At 40.6% G+C, this 23,256-nt stretch overlaps 1 protein-coding gene across 1 annotated transcript in view; it reads left to right on the forward strand.

Moving 5' to 3' along the window:
• gpr158b (G protein-coupled receptor 158b) overlaps positions 1-23,256 on the forward strand; it is a 72,316-nt gene that overhangs the window by 28,196 nt on the left and 20,864 nt on the right. Inside the window, exons 3-6 of the mRNA XM_030074742.1 lie at positions 2,562-2,664; positions 9,117-9,328; positions 12,057-12,125; positions 23,000-23,109. Of these exons, the coding sequence (XP_029930602.1) occupies positions 2,562-2,664; positions 9,117-9,328; positions 12,057-12,125; positions 23,000-23,109 (494 nt within the window). The remainder of the gene's footprint in view (positions 1-2,561; positions 2,665-9,116; positions 9,329-12,056; positions 12,126-22,999; positions 23,110-23,256) is intronic.

The following is a 23,256-nucleotide window of genomic DNA, read 5'->3' on the forward strand; positions in this document are numbered from 1 at the left end:
TTGTCTGGTGCAATACTGGAGCTATGATTTATCTGTTTATTCTTGTCAGCCATTTGGACTTCAGTTTAGACATTTATAACATCTGCGGCCCACCCCTCCTCCTGCTTCCCAGTTGTGAGATTTGGGGCTGCTTGTCAGCTTTGAAAAAACAAGAGATCTGTGCAGCAGTGTGTTTGAAAGCTGTGCAGTAGCATGCAGCATTCATACACTTTAATGAAAGCAATGGTGTGGAAAAAATTCATATCTAATCAATAATGACGTGTTGTTAGAGTCGCCGCTGAGTGTCTGAACTTGCCCTCACCTTAGTATGCAATTTCTTTGTGAATGTTCACTACTGTTTTCCCCTTTAACCAGAAATAAATGTCACACTAAAGTAAAGGTCCCTATAGAGAATGAATTGCAAAAGATATAAATGTTGCATGTGGCAGCACACTGCAGGTGAAAGTGGAGGTTTGGGGAATCTAAAGGGAGATGGGGACATTTTATGGTGCAGATCAGTCTGATAACATTTTTTTTTCTGTTATCTCTGAACAGCAGAACAGCATGTTGGGAAGGTTATGGCCTTTTCCTGCATTACAAAACAAGCCAGGCTTGTGTCACTGTCTGATGGTGCGAATCCCAAACAAGGCAATCTCATCTCACCATTATCTTTCTCCCTGCTGTGAACATTCACAGAGAAATGAAAACACTTTATTTGCAGTGACTGTGATTGATTCAAATTCATGAAGTATAAAAATACCCCAGCTGTTCTCTACAGTAGCAATACATTGTCCCAGGAGCGATATACTGGCTTTATTGTAAGCATGCAGTGTAATGCACTATTTATGAACATTCATGTCAAATTTATTACAGGTCTATTTTTGACTGTATGTGCGCATGCAAGCAAGCAAGTGTGTGTGTGTGACAGAGTGTGTTTCACTCCAGATGGTCGTGAGCTCATCCAGCTCCCACAGTTATCAATGCAAGCTGGAATTATGCGGGCATGTTTAAATTCTGCAAACAACCCTTAATTCTTAATTTAGATATTAATTAGTTTCCCTGTTACTTGGCAAAGACCTGTGATTTCCCCCGACGCCAAGTGTGTTTATAACTGGGGCGCAGAAAAAAAGATGTAGAAGATGTAGAATCCTCAATAACAGGGTTGAGACAAGTTCATTAACTGAGACCAAACATGCAGTGTGAGTGTGTTCCTGAAAAGGGCTGTAATCATGTGTAGGCAGTGAAGACGCATAATCACCATATTTCATTCATTTTGTGAGATGTCTGTTTTCTGTTTAAATTCTCTAAATCTTCATTACAGCGATAGTTGCAGGGTAGGCAAAACAGTATTTGCTGTAGTGTTGTTGATGCGCTAGTCTCTACATTGTGCTAATCTGTACTAATCCCACTGTAAGATACAATAAATCATCCAGATGTTGTCAATATTTTCCCACGATATGTAAACAGTTGTGAAGGCAGCTCATGTTTACTCATGAGGCAAACTGAAACATATTGTGAAGCCACAAATAATCAAAAATTAATGCTTGTAGCATATATTATAATCACTTCATTTTTATAACCATTCTAGTTTGAATTTTTTTTTTGATACTGTAGTTTGGGTACCTTTGATGGAGATACAAACCATCTGTTTATTGCACTTGTATTTATGTTTTTAAAGGAACCCCTCCCCCCCGAAAAAAATCCCTCCTAGCCCCAGTGCAGTCATTTATCCAGATAATTTCTGTGTAATCTGGCCAGGTTTCCAGTCTGCTGTGGTGCTCTAGGACTGCAATTCAGTGGGGATGGATGGGTAATGTTTTGTGAAGCTCGAATTTACATGTGAAAAACTCAATGACTAGAGTTCGGTTGGGAACTATTTCCTGCCAAAGAACACCAGTCAACTGTATCTATTCAGCCCCAGTGAGTATGAATTACATGCAGCTAGAAACAGCTTGCAGGAATTAGTTCCCAGCAAAAGAAGCACCTCACAAGTGTGAACAAGAGGGGGATGGATACAGTTTGTGTTGTGATGAGACTGGGAACCACACAGAAACTATAGAAAGAAAATATATATATAAAAAATTTGTATTTTGGGTGAACTGTTCCTTTAATGCAGGACAAATGCCTGATATATTATCATGGTAAATGCCCAGTTCTGTGATGATCAGCAAGACCAATCCCTTGACATGTTCAATAAGGGAGAGGAAAATCTCTCTGTTTGTATTTCTGACAGAATTTTTTTGTTGCTCTTCCCTGTGATATTTTATTCTGACTTAAGCACCCTTAATACAAGGAAGCATTCATTATTTTTACTCCCACTTGCTTCTGGTTTCAAGAAGCACAAACAGAGCTGCGTTGGCTGAGTCATCACATTCATCTGTCATCCCCCTCCATCGCATCTCCGATTCACCTCAGTGCTTCTTCGGCCTCCCACTGTTGTCCCGCTACAGCGGTACCCCCTATAATGTTCTTGCTGTTTACAAGGGAAAGATGTGAAATTTTGATGAATGCTGATCATCTCTCAATCTCTGTCTGTGTCTGTTTCTCTGTGTCTCTCCTCCTCTTCCTCCTCCTCCTCTCAGTGCACCCCTATCGTCGGCCATGGATTTGTTTTGGACAAGTACAAGTGCCAGTGCAGGAGGGGCTTCTACCACCCAAGCCGAGTGGCGCTGAATGGCTTTACAAGTAGGTTACAAATCCGTGTGTGATGTAAAAATACACAATGCTGCTGTCAGATCAAAATGGTGAATCTCACAAGCCTAACCTTTTGGGACTTAAGAAAAACAAACAAACAAAAAAAATGTTTCCAGCTGACAGCTCACACATTTTGTTTGAACTTCTGTTACGGGTGTTGGATGGGCCTATAGGGTAATGAAGCTTGAAGCCGGAGTTACAAGGTTTTCCGGCTACTCGTATTGGGGAAATGTCTACTCCGTTTCCACTCTAAGCTCAGGTGGGAGGCTTCAAGTCAACCACAGGTGGCAGCTGATTCACAGACCTGTTGGATTACGTTGGCTGTGTTGACAGAGAAGAGGTCTCAGTGGAAGAGAACTTGAATAAAGAATAGTCACAGTTTAGCTGATATTTTGTGTCCAGCATCACTCCGTTTTCATTTGTTGTTCCTGACCTGACTTTATATACTGTTACATCACGCTTGATAAATATAGCAAGCCCAAGCTGGACCTGGAGGGTATATACAAGTGCAATGTTATGGTTGGGCCCTTTTCTCTATTAATATTGTTCTTGTTTTGCTGTGGTGTTGTTAAGGGGATAGGAAACTAATATGTCATTTCTCACAGAAAGGATTTTTATTGTCATAACTGGGAGTAAAAACCTTGACCTGAGAGTGAACTGAGTGTCTTAAGTACTTTCTATGCAGAAAAGAGCCAATCAGTTGATTTCTCCCGAGTCAAACAACATTGTTACCCTACAAGGGGAACGAAAGCCAAATCTTGAAGATAATGAAGATAATACTCAAGAATGAAACTAAGTAAGAAAATTCACATTTTTAACTGAAGGTGATAGTAAACTTGCAGTGTTGTGATGTTCTCTACACCCAGTGATGACAATAAAATCATTTTAATGCAAAATTACATACCTTAGTGTCCCTTCTTAAGGGCCACAAACTTTCGTACACACCCAGTTTCAGGGAGATCTGCTTCAACCAATCAGCATTAAGCCCTTAATTGGATAAAGTGTGTAAGAGTGGAGCTGGGACTTGGAGGACAGGGGTTCCCTGAGGACTGGGTTGAGAAACACTGCTTTAAAGCATATCCTTAAAGGAATAGTTCACTCCAAAAAAAAAAAAAAAAAAAAAATCTACCAACCTACTTTTCTGCAATCTATCCATCCAGACAGACTCTCTATAGATCTCTATAGATACCATAGTATTCTATAACTATAGATAGACTGCACTAGGGATATGTGAGAAAATATATTTTGGTATTATGGGTGAACAGTTCCTTTAACTTAACTTTCCTGCTTGTGTTGATTTGAATGACTCTGTTCTGACACCTTGACTGAGCGTGCTGCCATGTCCTCAGGCAGAAAGCTGGACCCTGATGAGAGGAAGATAATCAGACGACTGCGGTGGTTTTATCCCTGACTCAAATAATACAGCACCCCAAGGGGGATGATATGCTAAGCCGGAGCTTTATTGTAATGCAGTGTGATGAGGCCTGTAGTCAAACAACTCTGCCTGCGGAGAGAGAGTCATCTTCGAAAACCCCACACAGACCCGTCATTAAAAATCAGATTGGATCGCTGTAGCTGGCAACTCTGATTTCCGCTTCTGGAACGAGCCTGTTATTCCTCGCGCATCCCTCTGAAAACATTCTGGACTGGAAACAGATTTCACATTGTTCCCTAGCAACAGACCAGACGGACAGATATCAAAGGAGAGCAGCCATCGACAGTGAGAAAATGCCTACAATAATAAGACAGAAAAAAAAAAAACATCTGGGAGAACAGCACAAGTTAATGAAGTATGACATTTTAACTGCATGTCATGAGCTGCCACTTCAGGCTTGAGCAAATGTTGCTTTGACGGCCGTGATAATGCGTTAAAATCTAATCCAATCAGTGAGTCTTCCTTATACAGCACACCACAATGTATATTGAATATCCATCTTAACAAGCTGTTTGCTTTCATATTGAGAGTGAACATCTTTCTTTTTTTAAAACATGTAAAATTAAAAAAAAAAAAAAAAATCCACATGCTTCCAATTAAGTTTCACTTGTTTCTGCGAACAAGTAGAAATATGTTGAAACAAGGCAGATCAGCTCTCTAGTATCAAAAAAAGTGTCAAAGAAAATCCTGGGAACAAGTTGATTAGGTTTGGAAACAAAAGAATTTATTTCATCCCACTGGCAGAGTTTTTCACTTGTATAAAGATAAACAAGATTTTAAGACTGCGTATTTGTGTAAATGGCATATTAAGATGGACAATTTCTGCAGTGTAAACATTAAAAAAAAAAAAAAAAAAAAAACAAGTCTTGGAGTGCTGAGAGCTGCTTTGTGCCAGACAGAGTGATATCGAGTCCAGTAAGCTGCAACAATACACAAGCTACGTTTCCGTCCAAGTATTATTTTATCTGAAAACTAGAATGTAATGAATCAGAAAAGTTGTAAATAGTAGAAAACATCTAATCAAAGGATCAAATTTACCCAGCATCACGAGATGGTTTTTACACTCACTTGAGGCAGAAAATTTGAAACTTTGCAGTAGACATGGGGTCGCTGCACATCAGCTGAGCAGCATCTTGGAAAACAGTTTCTGCCATCATGGCTGCATGGACATTAGTCTGTGTATGATTATGCTGCCAAGTGCATTTCTTTGTCTTTGAGTTCAGATGAAAGCATGAATTATGGCCAACATGAGCCGACACTCAAGAACAACTAAAGACGAATCAATTCTGGGAAAAGCCTTTCCTTTTTTTTATATATATATAATGGATATGGGATTTTTTGACATTTATGAAGCCAATTTACTCGAGAGAGCGCAAGAGAGACCTTTAACTAGATTCAATCAATCCTCTATTGACACAGCCACCTTGGTGAAAAAAGAACATAGCAAGACATCACAATAAATAGGCGAGAGAGAGTGAGAGAATAAGATAATGCTATTATTATAATGCACACATCATTAAGTTGTATCTACACAGAGGGGCTGGCAAGCTTAATGAGCATCAAGGAAGATAACTAAATGACTGATGATCTCCCCACCCTCCCTCTCTCTCTCTCTTTCTCTCTTGCTCTCTCGCTCTCTCTCCCTTTATGCTGTACATCAGGGTAATGACTTCAGAGGAGAACTATCACACACTGTCTCTTGACTGTTTAGCCCATTTCCCTTGTTTAATTTTGCATTCGTTGTCATTCAAGGTGTGTGTATTTTCTGTTTAATCGAAGCTGGGTTGCTGTTGGCTTTGTGCATCTTTGTGTGTTATACTAGAAGGGCAAAACCCGTTTGCTTTACCAAATCTGGGCACACATTCTGTTGATCAGAAAGCAGAGACGGTACTTTGTTCATTTTACACGCTTTGATTTGACTTTTTGAAAGTGCACAAATGGAGGCAGGGCACAGGGAAAGAAAGGAAGAGCAAGCCAATTTAAGCTGTTATTTCTCGTGACTCAGACTGGGTTCACAAATCTTGCGTGGGAGCGGAAGCCCCTTCTCTCACTGCTTCTGCGCCTCTCCGGTCGGGGCCGGTTGTCATGTACTGTACAGGCGATGCTTCCCGTTGTCAAATTACCCATCAGGAGTGCAAATGGCCCTCAAGAGAAGCCATGATTGCAAAAACATTTTTCCGTGATTGCCATTCTTCAGAGGTTGACCTCCAGCCGCTGTTGTTTTCTCCTGATGCGTTTTTTTTTTTTTTGCACACACTCACATGCTCTGACACACACCTCCAATTTTCCATGCCCTTCATGAAGAACCTTTTTGTACACTTTGCTTTCACACACACTTGCTTTGAAAGGGACTTAAAATTACTTGAAAGATGCCGAATTTTCTTTCGTCTCCTTAGTGAAGAAATGGCCTCTCCATATGCTGTAAGGCCCAGACATTCATAATACAAGGGTCTGGTGTGACATTTTGGCCACAAATGAATATTGTGCATTATGGGAAAACTCTGGCTTCGGGTTTTAATTGTCAGCACATGTTTGTGTCCATAAAAAAATTAAATAAAATAAAGTAGAAATCCAAGAGACTTAAGTGAAAACCACAGATTAATTTGGTACAAAAAGGGTACAAATGCATTATGTTTGCTGAGTTTCTGAATCTTAAGCTCCTTAAGGTGTCAGTGGTTCCTATACCTTGTGCTTTGATTTTTTTTCAAAAAAAAAAAAAAAAATGATACCACCATTTAAAATTTTGCTTTTTCTCTGCTATAAAGTTAAGAAAACATCACTTATGCCACTTTTGCTCTAAATACCCAAACAGTGAGTAACTAGGACTAGTAAAACAATGCACAAGCAAGACTACACATTCAGAACATTTAGAAAACCACTTTGTGTGTTCTTGTATCAGTCAATCAATTAATCAGTCAACCAATCAGTCATTGCCTCTGCAGCAGGAGGGTATTTTCTTGCAATGATATTTTCTGTCAATGATGTTTGTGCTCTGTGCAACTTTAGCAAAACGTTTGCATACTGTATGAGCTGTGCGACTTACAGAGGAATTACATGCTTATCAAGCATTCATTTCTAGAAGAGCAGCAGCACAGTGTGTGTGTGTATATAAGCTGATGATGAAACTGGAGGCTGTAGTCAGCGGAGATGCCATAGAAAGAGTGAATACTGTGTTTTTGGCATCGTCTATTTCTCTGCATGTGGTAATTGATTAACCTCTGGATGGTTAAATGGCTTTAGGAGCAAAATTATTCCTCGCCTCCATCATGCAACATATGGCAGGCATCCAGTAACGCTCACAGATGCCTTGTTTGTAATGTTTCACTTTAGAATGAGATGGAGGAAAAAGTAATTAGCAACAGCGTTCGATTAGCAACATTTCTGTTTTCTCCTCCAAGCACGGTCTGCCACATGCTGCTGCAGCGAATCACAATATGCAGAGCTAAATCCTGTTGGAAATATAGCATGCGGTGCCTATTGCTTAATGCTCTAAATTGCAGAGGAGTTAAAGATCAGGGGCCAGATGCATAAAACTCTATATATTCAAGACTAAAATTACGTGTATACTCAAATGCAGAAATATGCATATGCACTGTTTGTGTTGGATTTATAAAACAATGTGTATGCACTGTTCTGTTTTATATATCTCAGTCATTGTGGAATTGTTCACATGTGCATGAGCCTAATGCCCACTGCTACAATCAGCCACACAACTAATCAGCCTTACTGTGATAAAAACATTTGTTGCTGCTCATTCATTTTTAAAGCAAAACATTCACCGGTGGAGAGGTTGAGAAGAGGAGAGCCATTTGGTTTGGAGGTCTTAACACGAGTATCACCCACAAAATAAAAGATGTAGAGTGGCAAAGAGTGAGTGAAGCCATAAATTAAATTAAAGTTAAATTAGTTCTGAGGAAGTCAGAAAGAAATGGTGTGACTACAAGTGCGAGGTGAAGAAGTGCATCAGGGTGCACAACACGTGTGTGAGCTACAGGTGGAGGAGAGGGGACCCCACCTCTCTGCAAAATAGATGAGTCACAGGGATTTCATGTTTTTTCTGCATCTGTCGTTCTAAAAGTGAGGCCTGTTCAGCACACAGCTCTAAGGGAACAGCGCTTAGAAACTTGAAGCAGCGCATAAGTCACTCACCACCGTGGGCCAGAAAATCAGCACGGTCTCTAAACCCCCGTTCTCTTCTTCGTCTTGCAATGACAAGGTCCTCAAACAGCGCCAAAGCTGCCATTGTGTCATTACGCACAGCCATTACGCACGACTCTGCCTATTTATAGCTCTCATAATGACTATCAGCTGATCACTCCTGTGCCTCTTAATCAATCCCCAATCACAACTGTGCTATTTGAGACACAGTGTAACAGACACAATGGCACTCACAACATAAAATAGACAAATAGGCTGGTATAAAATCATATGCACATGATGAGATTGGATATTAAGGACACAGTATGTTGAAATAATAATGAGACGATAATAATGTCACATAAATTCCCACATTCATTCTCCATCAGCCTGCAGCCAAAAACTGGGTGTACGCACTCTCACTGCACCATCTTTTTATAATACTATCTGATAATAATAATAATAATAATAATAATAATAATAATATAATACCAGTTTCTGTGTAGAAAAGGTATATCCATGTATTTGTGCGTATGCAGTGGTTATGCATGTGGCCCCCATAGCTGAGTTATTAAAATGATCTGCTTTTAATCCCTTTGCCTACTTCGTTTCCTTTGTGATTTATTCATAATTTTGTCATTTATTGATTAATGTGGAGTCAGTGCGTGACAGCTAAACATTAATTTTGCATTCTTTCTGCTGTTAATTTCTGAAAACAATGCAGTGGAGTAGGCTTGTGTTTTGATATGTTGGAAAAAAAGAGCTCAAAAGGAGTTTTAAACTATGTAGATGTCAAATTCTCAAAAAGCATATGAGAATATACCTAAAACCGTGTTGTTCAGCTGCAACTAAGGTGCTTTCCCCTCCTCAGGTAAGGAGCAGGGCTCTCACAGGGAGGAGCCCTCTGACGTGTCCAGTAAGTGCCTGCCTTGTCGCGAAGGCTGCCCCTACTGCCGGGACGACACCCCCTGCCTGATTCAAGAGGACGGGGCCCTTCGGCTTGCTGTGGCCGCCTTCCAGGGTCTGTGCATGGTGCTGGACCTAGTCAGCATGGTGGTGGTCTACCACTTCAGGAGGAACAAGGTGAGCGGGTCAGAGGTCGCTGTGGGATGAGGTGAGGTGGATGAAAGTTGTGTGTAAAGCAGATTCTGCTGAACCTCTGCACCTAAAGCTTCAGACTTGAACTGGAGTGTTTCCTTTTAGCCCCTGACCCAGGACTAGTAAACACATGTGAGTGCCTTTGTGATTTTGGGGACTCAGAAGCAGCAGGCCCATGTTGTTTTGGGCCCTGACCTGCAGTTGAAGAAATACTAACTTAGATGACAACACTTACAGCTACCAAAGTGGACCTGTGATCTACCCTCTCCTGATTTTTGGTCATATGCTCCTTTTACACCAAAAGATTCTGTGGTCGAAGTTGTTGAGTCTTGCTGCGGAAGAAGTTTTTGGGATAAAGCGGGTATCCTCAGCTCTTGTGTGTCTGCATTTCCACAAACCAGGGGAATAGTGAATTTTATGCAAATAAGGAGGAGGTATCCAGCTATTCTATGTGGGACTGACAACAGCAAAGCGGTGAACATGGAAGGTGTCGAAGATGGCGTTATGCTCTACTACTACTGCGCCACGGTGATGCATTCTCTTTGGTCTTGGAAAAGATAAGCGCAGAGGCCGAAAGTGAGATTTAAGATGCAAGGAAGGCACGAGCTACAGTATAAAGATCAAAGTGCTTTCACGAGTAACGGACTAATGGAAATCAGCTATGATGGAGATGAATGATATGTTTATTTTCCAAAAAAATATTTCTATAATTTGCGTTTGCATTCACTTGCTCCTGTTTTTAAAATGGTGGAGGTTATAGTTTCACCAGTGGTCACCAGGAGCTCGGGGACAATTTTGGGGTTTAAAGAGGGCAAAAAAGAAGAGAGACTGTTTCCTCTGGTGAAAACAGGGCTAAGAGTTCCTGGTTCCTAAAAAGGGTTGTTCACGTGGAAAAGGGGTAAAAGTAGGGTCAAGGCAAGGCAAGCTTAAGGACAAGAGAATCTATGAAATTGTAAGAATGAATGTTTTGGTGTTTGAGTCTTTTAGTGTGCAGTGAAAGTCACTATTTTGCCACTTTTGCCCCCCTTTTCCATTATTACTGAAAAATGCTAATTCCACAGTGTTTGTTTTTTGAGGAATGGGGTCACAGTCTTTGGTGTTTAAGATAAGATAAAGTTATTTCTACAACCACTATAGCTCTCAAAAAGTGTATAGTGATTTATAAAGCCAAATGCCCCTATAGACAGCCCAAAATGCCCACGGCCATGCTAACCCATTTAACTGGACCTTTTTACACATGACAGAGAAACAATGCCTCCAGAAATAGGTTCTCACAATAAATGGCTGCAAAATTAGAAAATATGTCCCAGATCAAGAAGGTTTTTAAAGACTGACACGTTCAGAAATTGATGTGTGGGGACTGTGGAGATTTAGTGAGCCTCATAAATGTAGGCTACATTAATCTGCAGCATATTTATGTTTCAGAGTCCATAAGTGTATATTTAAATTCTTGTTGCAGAGGATCGATGCGCTGATTTCAGTGTGTTTATTGCAGACAAGGTTGAGAGATACTGGTTGATTTCATCACCTAATCCTTCCTCTTTTTTCCTCCTCTGTTCACATATGAACTAACCAAACATGCATATCACACAATTACTTACACACTCCTGTCAAAAGTCAGCTTGTCAGGTGACTTCCGTCAGATTTAAGTTGCATTCTGGTAAAATAATTCTGGTAATAGAATAAAGTAAACTGAAGCAAATTTGAGATGCTCACAGTGAAGGCTAATAACAACCAATCCTCAGGCAAAGTTGGATTGAATCCTATCCTGGTATGATATTTATAGACATTTGTGTTATTGCCTCAGCATCTCCCACACTTCTACAGTTCACAAAAAATGTCCCTGGAGCTTTGTGAATTTGCATAAAAGTCATATAAATCTTCTAGGATATAGAGAGTAATTAAATCCAACCCAGAAGAGCCCTGTCGTCCTTTATTTATTTATTTATTTATCTGTTTGCTTGGTGAAAGGCACAACGTGAAAAACGGTAAATATTCAGCATTCGTAAGCTCTTCTTTGCATTTATTTGTTTGGAATGAGGCATAGATGCTTTGGCTGCATTAGACTGTTCTGGAAAAGACCTTGAAGTTACAAGTCTTAACTCTTAATTGTTGTTTGTTTAAAAATCAGTGATCAGTTCTGGGTGACTTACACAGATTTACAATACAGAGGGAGGTGACAGGCAAGTAAAATCATGGCCATCTTTCATATTCTAACTTCATGAAATGAGCACATTATGTATTGTGACAAACCGTCAACTAAAACAGTTTAACTAAGGCAAGAGTAAGATTTAGGTCATGCTTGAATAAGAACTTTTGCTAAAAAGTTTAACTTCACTAATGGTAGAAAACTGCTTTTCATGAGTTGGAAATTGAAATTGGGTTATCAGAATTGAAGGTAAGCATTTACATCCATCCACCAACACAACGTCTGATCCTTTAGTGTTACACTGGCTGTTTACAGTCATGTGTTTTTCATGTAATCTTGTCCTGGAAACATATTTCTCTTACATCCAAATACTTTATTGGCATTTTAAGACACCAGGTTCATTTTACACCAGGTTGCTGAAGGCTGAGAGGACAGTTCTGATGATAGTGTTAGACAAACCATTTTCTTTCATAACTACACAATGCACCTACCTAACATCACCGTCTGCCTGTGATTGATTGATGATGTTCCTGTTTTTTTTTCTCTCTCTCTTTTCATCAACAGAGGATCCGGACATCTGGTCTCATTCTGTTGGAGGCCATTTTGTTCGGGGCTTTACTGCTCTACTTCCCCGTAAGTATCCATATAACAGCCTTGAATCAGTGATGCAGTATATCGCTCCTTCAGTGCGTGCTTTGTTCACATTAAAATGAGGAAACGCAGAGAGCTGAATAATTGCTCACTTTCTTGCAAAAATTAGTCAACAAGCTGGAAGTTGTATTCTGTATGAAACAGGGGGTGATGTTCCCCCTCATCCCTCATCACGCTGCCCTGTCATAATACATGAAGTAAGGGCTGATCCACGATGAGGTGTGTGGTAAAGGGTTTTAATACATGATATGGAGGCACAAAAGCACTCAGCACAAAGCGGAATGCACACCTGGGACTGGATCTCGCTTTTACCATGGCCACTTGCCAACAATGAGCAAATAGGAAGAGATAATTAAAGGCGCAATAACTGGAACTGTGGAAATGATGATGGTTCAGACTCAGCTGATTAAAAACCATTATCAGAGAGTGAGTCTGGCAATGAGACTCATGTAGGTTCAACCATCAAATGATATGATTATTTCATGTGTTTTTTTTTTTTTTTTTTAGCTTAGTCTAAACAGTCCTTACTCCACAATTGTGATCACTACAGCTTTAATTTAAGCAGCAACAGGATTTGAAAATAAAATATTCTGCCTGCATGTGTAACACATATCAAGACTAAGTCCTTACCGCAGTGGCCCAAGTTTGATTCCAGCCTGATCTCTTTGCTGCATGTCATCCCCTTTCTGTTTTTCCTGTCTCTCTCTACTGTCACTATCAAATCAAGCAGAAATGCACTGAACTGATTTCAAACAAGTCAGACAGCTGAACAACAGAGGGCCTTTTCACACCTGAAAGTCTGAACCACATATTGTAACATTACATTATAAACATTTGATCTGGTTAGTTTTGGTTTTACACTTTAAATGACATACAGTGGTGTGAAAAAGTGTTTGCCCCCTCCCTGATTTCTTATTTTTTTGCATGTTTGTCACACTTAAATGTTTCAGATCGTCAAACAAATTTAAATATAAGACAAAGATAACACAAGTAAACACAAAATGCAGTTTTTAAATGAAGGTTTTTATTATTAAGGCGGAAAAAAATCCACACCTACATGGCCCTGTGTGAAAAAGTGTTTGCCCCCTACACCTAATAAGTGGTTGGGCCGCCCTTAGCAGCAACTACTGCAATCAAGTGTTTGCGATAACTTGTAATGAGTCTCTTACAGTGCTGTGCAGGAATTTTGGCCCACTCATCTTTGCAGAATTGTTGTAATTCAGCTACATTGGAGGGTTTTCAAGCATGAACCGCCTTTTGAAGGTCATGCCACAGCATCTCAATAGGATTCAGGTCAGGACTTGGACTAGGCCACTCCAAAGTCTTCATTTTGTTTTTCTTCAGCCATTCAGAGGTGGACTTGCTGGTGTGTTTTGGATCATAGTCCTGCTGCGTAACCCAAGTGCGCTTGAGTTTGAGGTCATGAACTGATGGCCGGACATTGTCCTTCAGGATTTTCTGGTAGAGAGCAGAATTCATGGTTCCATCAATTATGGCAAGTCGTCCAGGTCCTGAAGCAGCAAAGCAGCCCCAGACCATCACACTACCACCACCATGTTTGACTGTTGGTATGATGTTATTTTCATGAAATGCTGTGTTAGTTTTATGCCAGATGTAACAGGATGCACACCTTCCAAAAAGTTCAACCTTTGTCTCGTCAGTCCACAGAATATTTTCCCAAAAGTCTTGGGGATCATCAAGATGTTTTCTGGCAAAACTGAGACGAGCCTTTGTGTTCTTTTTGGTCAGCAGTGGTTTTCGCCTTGGAACTCTCCCATGGATGCCATTTTTGCCCAGTCTCGTTCTTATTGTTGAATCATGGACACTGACCTTCACTGAGGCAAGTGAGGCCTGCAGTTCTTTAGATGTTATTCTGGCTTCTTTTGTGACCTCTTGGATGAGTCGTAGCTGCACTCTTGGGGTAATTTTGGTCAGCCGGCCACTCCTGGGAAGGTTCACCACTGTTCCATGTTTTCGCCATTTGTGCATAATGGCTCTCACTGTGGTTCACTGGAGTGCCAAAGCTTTAGCAATGGCTTTGTAACCTTTTCCAGACTGATAGATCTCAATAACTTTCTTTCCCATTTGTTCCTGAATTTCTTTGGATCTCAGCATGGTGTCTAGCTTTTGAGAATCTTTTTGTCTACTTCACTTTGTCAGAAAGGTCCTATTTAAGTGATTTCTTGATTGAGAACAGGTATGGCAGTAATCAGGCCCGGTTGTGGCTAGAGAAATTGAACTCAGCTGTGATAAACCACAGTGAAGTTATGTTTTAACAGGGGGGGCAAACACTTTTTCACACAGGGCCATGTAGGTTTGGATTTTTTTTCCGCCTTAATAATAAAAACCTTCATTTAAAAACTGCATTTTGTGTTTACTTGTGTTATCTTTGTCTTATATTAAAATTTGTTTGACGATCTGAAACATTTAAGTGTGACAAACATGCAAAAAAATAAGAAATCAGGGAGGGGGCAAACACTTTTTCACACCACTGTACATCCTGTTGTCATCCCCTAAGTGGGCTGCATCTCCCTACTGTAAACTTGACATTGATTGGTTTTTAGATGGGCGTGCATCTGATGTCAGCATGTTGAATGAACAGAGAAATGAATGAAGACATCTATTTTGTGCCATTATAATAGGCTAGTGTTATTATGACTCTACTACCAGCAGCACCAACCTGAAGCACAACACTCGCGACTCGTTCGGTTTCACCAACTGAACGTCCTATTGTGTGAAATAATTGGAAGATGTCTGCATTTTTAGTTTTTTCCAGTTGACAGTCGGACCATATTTCAGGTAAAAACTCAGTCTCCTCCTCCCCCCATGTGCTACTATGGCTCATTTTTTCTTTTTTCTGGTTCCTATGATAACCTGTTGGAGCATCCTGTAATTGGTCCAAAGGTCCGAGCCATCCAAAAAAAATGTTTTCATGTTAGAAATGACCTGAACCATGGCTAAGTTTGATTCAGACCGATTTTTGGTCTGAGCAAAATACGGCTATTTGGTCTGAACTGCGGTGTTGGAGAGATTTCATATCTGTAATTTTGGTTCACATCAAGCCGAGAAGTCCAGAAGTTTGGACCAAAGGAGGTAGGTGTGAAAGAGCCAAGACGAACAATATTCAGCTTGAGCGGTGACATTGGGGATGTGGCCTCTTTGCAGGATTTGCCAAAATGGATTAAATATCTCATATCTAAATAGAACTGGCTCAGCTAGCTCAGTGTTAGTATTAATGTTATACCCAAGTTAATGGCTGGAAAATAACCACAATAGTTTTGAATTCGTATCTACTGGTGCTCCAAGAACAACCAGGCTTTCAACACGAGCAAAACAAAGGAAACTGTCGTTGACTACAGAAGGCACAGAGTGGATCCTGCCACACTCTACCTCAGCAATGACTGTGTAGAGAGGGTTTCCACCTTCAAGTTCCTGGGAACGCACATCTCAGAGGACCTCTCCTGGTCTTCCTACACATGAGCCATGGTTAAAAAAAAAAGGCTCAGCAGCAACTGCATTTTCTGAGAGTCCTTAAGAACAGACTGAAGGAGAAGCTGCTGGTGGGCTTCTACCGCTCCACCATGGAGAGCGTGCTGGCGTACTGCGTCACAGCGTGGCAAGCCGGCTGCTCAGCGGCGGACAGGAGAGCTCTGCGGAGGGTCATAAAAACAACTCAAAAAAATCATCGGCTGCCATCTGCCCTCCCTGGAAGACGTCTCCAGCTCACGGTGCCTCTGCAGAGCCAGGAAAATCATCAGAGACCATTCCCACCGTGGACCCCACCTGTTCAAGCTGCTGCCCTGTGGGAGGCGCTTCAGGTGCATCAGAAGCCAAACAAACAGACCTAAGAGCAGTTTCCTTCCCTCATAACACCCACACCACACACACACACACACACACACACACACGATAGAGTAATGCCGTCATCTGCTGAGCACTGGTAACTCTCAACATTTGAATACAATATACTGTTCTGTTAAGAGCAATGCACATGTTTTGTGCAATAGCTATCCTTTTTTATAGTGTTTATCATATCATTATCATACTGAATATGTGCTAGTTGCCTGTCTTATTAATCGCACTAACCAGGAGTAGCACTTCTACTTTCGTTGTACTATTTCGTTGTACGTTGTACAATGACAAAAAAAAAGGCTTTCTGTTTTATTCTTTCCAAGTTTCAGCTCGTTGGTGTGGTTACACTGGTTTGCTCAAAACTTTATGGATATGAATTTTTAACAGTGACCACATGTGTCACACTGTCCAGCCAATCAGAGACAAGTATTCACACCCACAATACTACATTATAAAACTATGTAAATTATGCAATAATACTCCCTAGTACTTCTTGAATGCCAGCTAAATACCAATTATGATACTTCAAGACAATAACAGAATGCTGGACATCACAGTTTGTGTGCATGTGCGAATGTGTCTTTGTCTTACCCAGTCTTTGTGTGAGTGCATCCATGGGTGGGGGTGTCAGTGTGTACAGGTACGTGTGCATCGCATGGGTGTGTATTTACACTTGTGCACACAGCCCACAGTGCACCTGGAGTGCAGCATCAGAGGCCCATCTTTAGCAGGCAAACAGATGGAAGAAACCTGAGCACCATGTAACAGGGAGAGCTGATGTAACCGGGGGAATTCGCTCCCTTTAAATACTCGCACAGACTGCCAACAGTGAGGCAGTGCTTTCCTCAAACACAAAGAGTGAGCCTGATGGCTGGATGTTTGCCATTTTGGGCAGAAATAACAATCTGTTGAGAAGAAAGAGCTTCAGAGCGCTTGGCTGACTCTTGGGATAAGGTTTTTGTTCTCATTCCGCACTTACTGGAGTGTTACCGTAAGAAAGACATTTGCATTACAATGAAACGTTGTGTTTTTCGCGATGTCATACACATCAGACAATGGACCGCCGATAGTTTTTAATGTCATTAGACTGATACTCTCATATTGTAGCTCTTACTAAAAACTAACACCCCGGTGTGTCCTGAATACAAGCCTGCAGGAGTCAAATGAATCTCTAATTGCACGTTTGACAAAACCTTGCATACACTTTTTTTTGTTGTGATGTCTCTAAGTGGATTCAGTTTTGCATCCATCCATCCGTCCACTTCCCCATTCACCCCAAGGATAACTAAAATCAAAAGATAGCTTTCTAGTCCCCCTGCTTCCCCCAAAAATATCCCACCACACTCTCATATTCACAGGCACTTAGATACACCCTAGAGTCTCTTCCACCCTCTTCTCTGCTGTCTCTCCCCGTTTTTTTCTGCATTTCTCAGCGTTCAACTCCCCCTTTTCTCTGTCTGTGAGTATCCCCTTGTCTGTATAACCTCTCTGCCCTTCTTTCCCGCAACATTCATGTTTTCCTTTCATTCTTCCCCTCCACATGCTCCGTCTCCGTCTCCCCTCCTGCAGTCTTCACGTTTCTTTTTGCTGCCCTGAGCTCCGCTTGGCACAGCTGCTCTTCTCGGGCACTCAATGCATTTTTAAACAGTCCATCAAGTTCTAGAACAACTTGTTTTAAAAATAAATCTGCTGATTAATTGATGGAGGAGGCGGGGGAGGTGGGTTGCAAGCCAGGAGGGCCACCTTTTGCTGGGCGCTATAAAAATGTGGCTTCTTTTATGCAGTCCCCTGTGGCTTTAGAGTTCGCAGGGATGGCACACTGCAGAAAGGGTGTGCCACTATTTATGTGTATGCATAATTCTTGTGTGTGTGTGTGTGTGTGTGTGTATAGGCTGGAAAGGTCCTGTGAGTGTATATGTGGCTTAACGTTTTCCCATCTGTGTGTCTGTGAAAAATCTGTGTGTTTTTGAGCTCTTGCATTTGCACAAACGTATAGGGATGTAAGAAAAAACCCATGGCCTAGTTATAGCTCTGATATTCAGAGGTGATTTATTGTTTTGGTCTGTCATGCAGACCAGAGGGCTGGAAGGCTGGATGTTTGCTCAGGAGGCAAAAAGATGAAGGCGCCAGGGAGCATCGGCTAATCCTAACCACAGGTTAGCAGGAGAGAGAGCGAGAGAACAGAGCCTGGGGGAAGACAATGGAGGACATGAGAAAGAGACAGACAGAAAACCCACCGAAAAAGAGAGATGGATTTTTCAAGAAAAACTAAGTGATTGGTGAATTGTTGAACTCTTAAGGGTTGTTTACTTTCAGTCTCTTTTGTTCCCACTCTTTATCTTTATCCTTACAGCTCTCGCTCCTCTGTGCATTTGTCTGCTTTATCATTCTTCTCGGCACTCGGAGTAGAGAGCATCTGATTCAAGTGCTGTGTTGCTTTGTGGGAGCTCAAAGAAAGAATACTGCAATTACTTGATCTAAATTGGCTCCAGCAAATTGCACTGCTAGACAGACCTGTTTTTCATACTTACATCACTGAAACGCCTCTCAGTGTTTTGATTCAGCTGTACGTTTTGTTACCTGGCTCATACCACAATCTAGACGCTGAGGCGTAACGTAAGTTGAATGGAAAGAGTGAACGCAGATGACGTGGAGCCGGTCACATTGCCTGCATTGCATTGACTGCATTGACTTGCGCGCCGTTGAATCTGGAATGGCTGTTTTGATCTTGGTGTGGTTGGATGTCACCCATTTGAAACGAACAAATCACGATCACGAGCACAGCTGTTGGTGTAGAGATCATTACGAGGCAATGCAAATCTCATTCAACGGTCAGGCGAGGGGCAGTGTGAATTCAAACATGAGAACCAATCAAAAAACAGCTTTCAAACACTGTCAAATGAATGTATCCTGTCTAGTAGTGACAGCTCCTTGCTGTCCCACGCAGTCCGCATCAGCCACACTAACACTTTGTCAGAAAGATCAGTCAAAGAGATTTATTGCCAAATGGGACACAGAGAAAAAATAAATAATCCTTAAAAAAAGGATTGTTGGCATTAAATGCTAAGCACATTTTGAAAAAGTATTAAAGTTGTGAGTTTTACTCATTAAGTTGTTCTATTTTTGATGATATAAATATCTAATTCTGTTGAAAAACCAAGGTTAAAAAACGTTTGTGCAGTCTTTTCTTTCTCTCATGGTTTTGCATTGCTGCTTCAGAGCACAGATGGTTAACATTGTATGTGCATGTTTTTCCTGCATTTTTTTTAGGGTAGCAATATGTTTTCCATAATGGATATGTGGAACCAAATCCTTAATATTAATGTATATCTGTCTATTTACCTTGAGACTAATTTATCAGATCCTGAGCTGGAACAGTGACTCACAGCCAGCAGCCGAGCATAAAAAAAAAGAAACGGCTATAATTCCTGTTCTTGGGTATAATATGGACTTGGCTCCTTGCTCTCCCATGATCAGCATACCAATGACAGGCTTTAGCACTGCAACACTTTGATGAGGATTCTGGATGGAAGAGAAGTGTTGCTGCTGCGCTCTGTGCCTTGACTCTGCAGGTCACACCGTTAATAAGGAGGTGTGAGAAATTTCTGTCCATGAGGGGTGAAGTCAGACGTGACAAACACAGGAAAATAGTAGAAACTCATTTCACTCACTTTTTTTTTTTTTTTAAGGTGTATTAATATTAGGAAATCTAATTTAAAAAGGTTAAAAAAGTTAATAAATGGCAGAATATTAATGCTTTTAGTCAAGTAAACCTGTTCACAATGAAGTCTTTTATTCGGTCTTTTAATGTCAAACTGACAAGCATAATTTACAGTGAAAAGAAACGACTGACTTTTGAAAATATTATGTAAAATGTTCACCTTGCAGTTTAGCCCACCTATCTGTTGGAGGTGACACACAGTGTTCTTCATATTCCTAGGAACCCATTCGTTTTCCTTTCCTTTTACACATCACAGGCAGCCTGTTTCAGCTTCATGTTGGCTTGTTGCTAAGCTGAGTTGGCCACAGATGGTCGGCTGCCTCGCTGCAGGGAAGAGGAAAAGAAGAAAACAGGTTGCAGGTGCTCATGTTACTTAGGCTTAATTACCCAGGATACCTGCCATCTCTCAAATACCGCTGCATCGTAGGAGCTGGGATAAATCACCAGCTGTACTTCATAGGGCTCTGTGTGTCCCTGTGTAAAATGGTCTAGGGAAGGCGGTGATGCAGTGGTAAATACATAAACATGGACAAACTATGACCTATGGTTGGTCATTATTATAAAGAAAACCTCCAAAAATGCAAAAAAAAAAAAAACAAAAACAAAACAAAACAAAAAAAACCCTAACTCTATTGTCAGGAAAAAAAGTTTTAAATTTATTCTTATTTTAAAGATCCTATCCTCATGTGTCCCTGTCATTTTGTTGCTTCCTACTATGATGCAAATGAACTTCATTATGACTGAGGCCCACCTAAAATGTTTGGCATAAACTCTACAGACTGTTAAAGGTACACTATGTAATCTCTGAATGCTTTAGCACCATCTAGTCGCTATGCATAGACAGGAGTTCAGGAATAATAAGCTCAAATAGTATTTCATTTAACATAGATGCAATATTTATTACACCACAACATAATTGGATTAACATATAAGGTTAGAAATGTTTAAATGACCACTGAGGTATCAGATCAAGCCACAGCTATGTGAAACCAGGCAAACTTATCATACGTAGGCCGTAACAACTCATAATACTCTGGTATTAGCAGCAACAAATAGAATGAACATGAGGCTATATTAGTGGTGTCTGGTTAACCCTATAAAGCCATTTGTATCATTTATGATACACGTTATCAAATAACACATTCCGTTTTCAGTTTAATTAATATTTGACCAGAATACTGTTGTATACCTTTGGACACTTCCCCTGTTCTCCCTGGACCATTGGCACTTCAAGTACTGTCATATATAATTCAACAGAAAAATCGTATGTAATAACATATTTTTTGAAAAATCTTTTTTTTTTTTTTTTTTTTTACATTTTGTTATAGGACTAAATAAAGGGTTCAATTTCAAAAAATTGGAATTTTCTGCCAATTCTTTCATAGTTCAGGCTTTATAGGGTTAACAATAATGCTAAAGGTAGTTAAATACAGCATATGTTGCTTACAAAAGTGCAATATTTGTCTATGCTAAATGTGGTGGAGTAAAAAAAGTTATTATATGAGTTTATTATTCAAAAAGGCCTTAAATGATGGACAGATACTCAAAATGTACTATATTACTATCCGCCACTGGTTTGTTCACTATGATATCATTTTTCCAAACCGACTGAAACACTCCTGGTGTTAAACAGCTATGTGCGTTAGCCTGGCTAACCCCAGACTCTGCAGACCCACGCATTCGGCATTAACCTGCATGGATCAGGCAGATTTCCTTCTCATCTTAATGACAAAAAAAGAGAGAAACAAAATGTAATGAGAAAACCGGACCGGCATGGCTATTCTGAGAGCTTGAAATCTCAGTAGCCATCACAGTAACAGTTTTTAGCAGGTCAATTATTACTGTACTTTTATAGTATAGTAGTATAGTAATAATTTATTAGTGAGTTTTTAATGTGGCGCGATTACAGACACAAAGTCAATGCAAAGACGCGAATAGATGCAAATGTGCAGTGGGTGATGCAAATGAGTTGAAGTCCGCGTTGCAAATTACACAAACATGCATTGTGAATTTGTGTGAGTTTAAATTTTTCAACTTGAGCAAAAAATTTGTCCGGGTCCATGGAGCAAAAACACTCTTCATGTGTGGTCTGAACACACCATTAAAGTCTATTCAAATAAGCACAAAAGGATGAAGAAGCTAGGTGTACACACAAACAAGAGTTTGCATTTTCAAATGTGTTTGCAAGCTCACATTTCTTATAAAGAAAATAAGATTTGAAATGTTAATGGTTGTATATTATTATATTTTCCATATAGCAGGTGGCCCATAGGTGGAGGACACAATAGGCTGTTGAAGGTCAGGTTCGTCTGTGTTTTGTGTGAATTATGCAGAGCACATTAAGCCCGCAAGACTTAGGTAGACTCAGGAAACAGTTTATGCTTGAACGGTATCCAAGGCTTGCATGGTGGCTGAAAGAGTTTTTCTTTTGCTTCAGTGGAAACGAGTACAGAGTCACAGGCTGCATCACACTTACATCACAATGACTATTCAGAACAGAATGTAGAGCTCAGCCTCGCTTGGGTCGCTGGAGATTTGACATTTGGACTCCTGCTGAGAAACACACTTACGAAATGAAAGAGGACGCCAATTCAACTATAAAAAAATGTGCAACGGGAAACTCTCATCAGTTCAGCTTGACACGTGCGCCTTGTGTTTTCAGCCTTAGTTGCAGGCTTACCTCCTACAGTAATGAGTGAGAATAATCCTCTCGCCAAGCAGAAAATGATAGGCTGACATTTTCTGAGCCGCTGGTGAATTCTTACCGTTTTTTTTTTTTTTCACAAATCACACACAGAGACAAAGAGAACAAAAAGACACACCTACACTTACGCACACACAGACACACATACATGTACATGCACAGATATACATACTAATACACAAATACATGCACATATAGCATGCGCATACACACACTGAAAATGAGAACGTTAAACGTGAAAGATGAGAAGGGTATAAATCCTGCAATCAAGCACTCATTGCTTAAGTGTTCTTCCGGCAATTGGCATGTGAACAACACACAGCCGAGAGGTGTCAGCATGAGCTGTGGAGGCGTCAGATATCTGTGGGGCCAAATCTGCCTCCAGCTCTCACTCTCACATGTTGTGAACTCACCTCATTTTTTTTCATTTACAATTCCTTCTGTGTTCATATGAAGGCGAGGAAGTGAGCAATATGACTCTCGCAAGAAAATGAAGAAGATCTAACATAATAAAGTCTTTGTTTGCTTTGCAGTGTGTGTGTCCACGGTGTTAACAGTGTGTGTGGTGTGTCTCTGCAGGTGATGATCCTGTACTTCCATCCCAGTGTGTTTCGCTGCATCCTGCTCAGGTGGGCTCGCTTCTTGGGCTTCGCCATCATGTACGGCACCGTCATCCTCAAGCTATACAGGTACTGTACGCTGACAAGCCCCATCTGAAACACAACCTAACGTAGTCTTCCTTCTTTACTCTCAAACTTTCTCATCAACCCACATTGATCGTGTCCTTGGGGCCTACCTCAAAACACATGTGCAAAGCCTTATTTTGTAGTATTTTG

This window comes from Myripristis murdjan, chromosome 17 (assembly GCF_902150065.1).
Source record: "Myripristis murdjan chromosome 17, fMyrMur1.1, whole genome shotgun sequence".
NCBI lineage: Eukaryota > Metazoa > Chordata > Actinopteri > Holocentriformes > Holocentridae > Myripristis > Myripristis murdjan.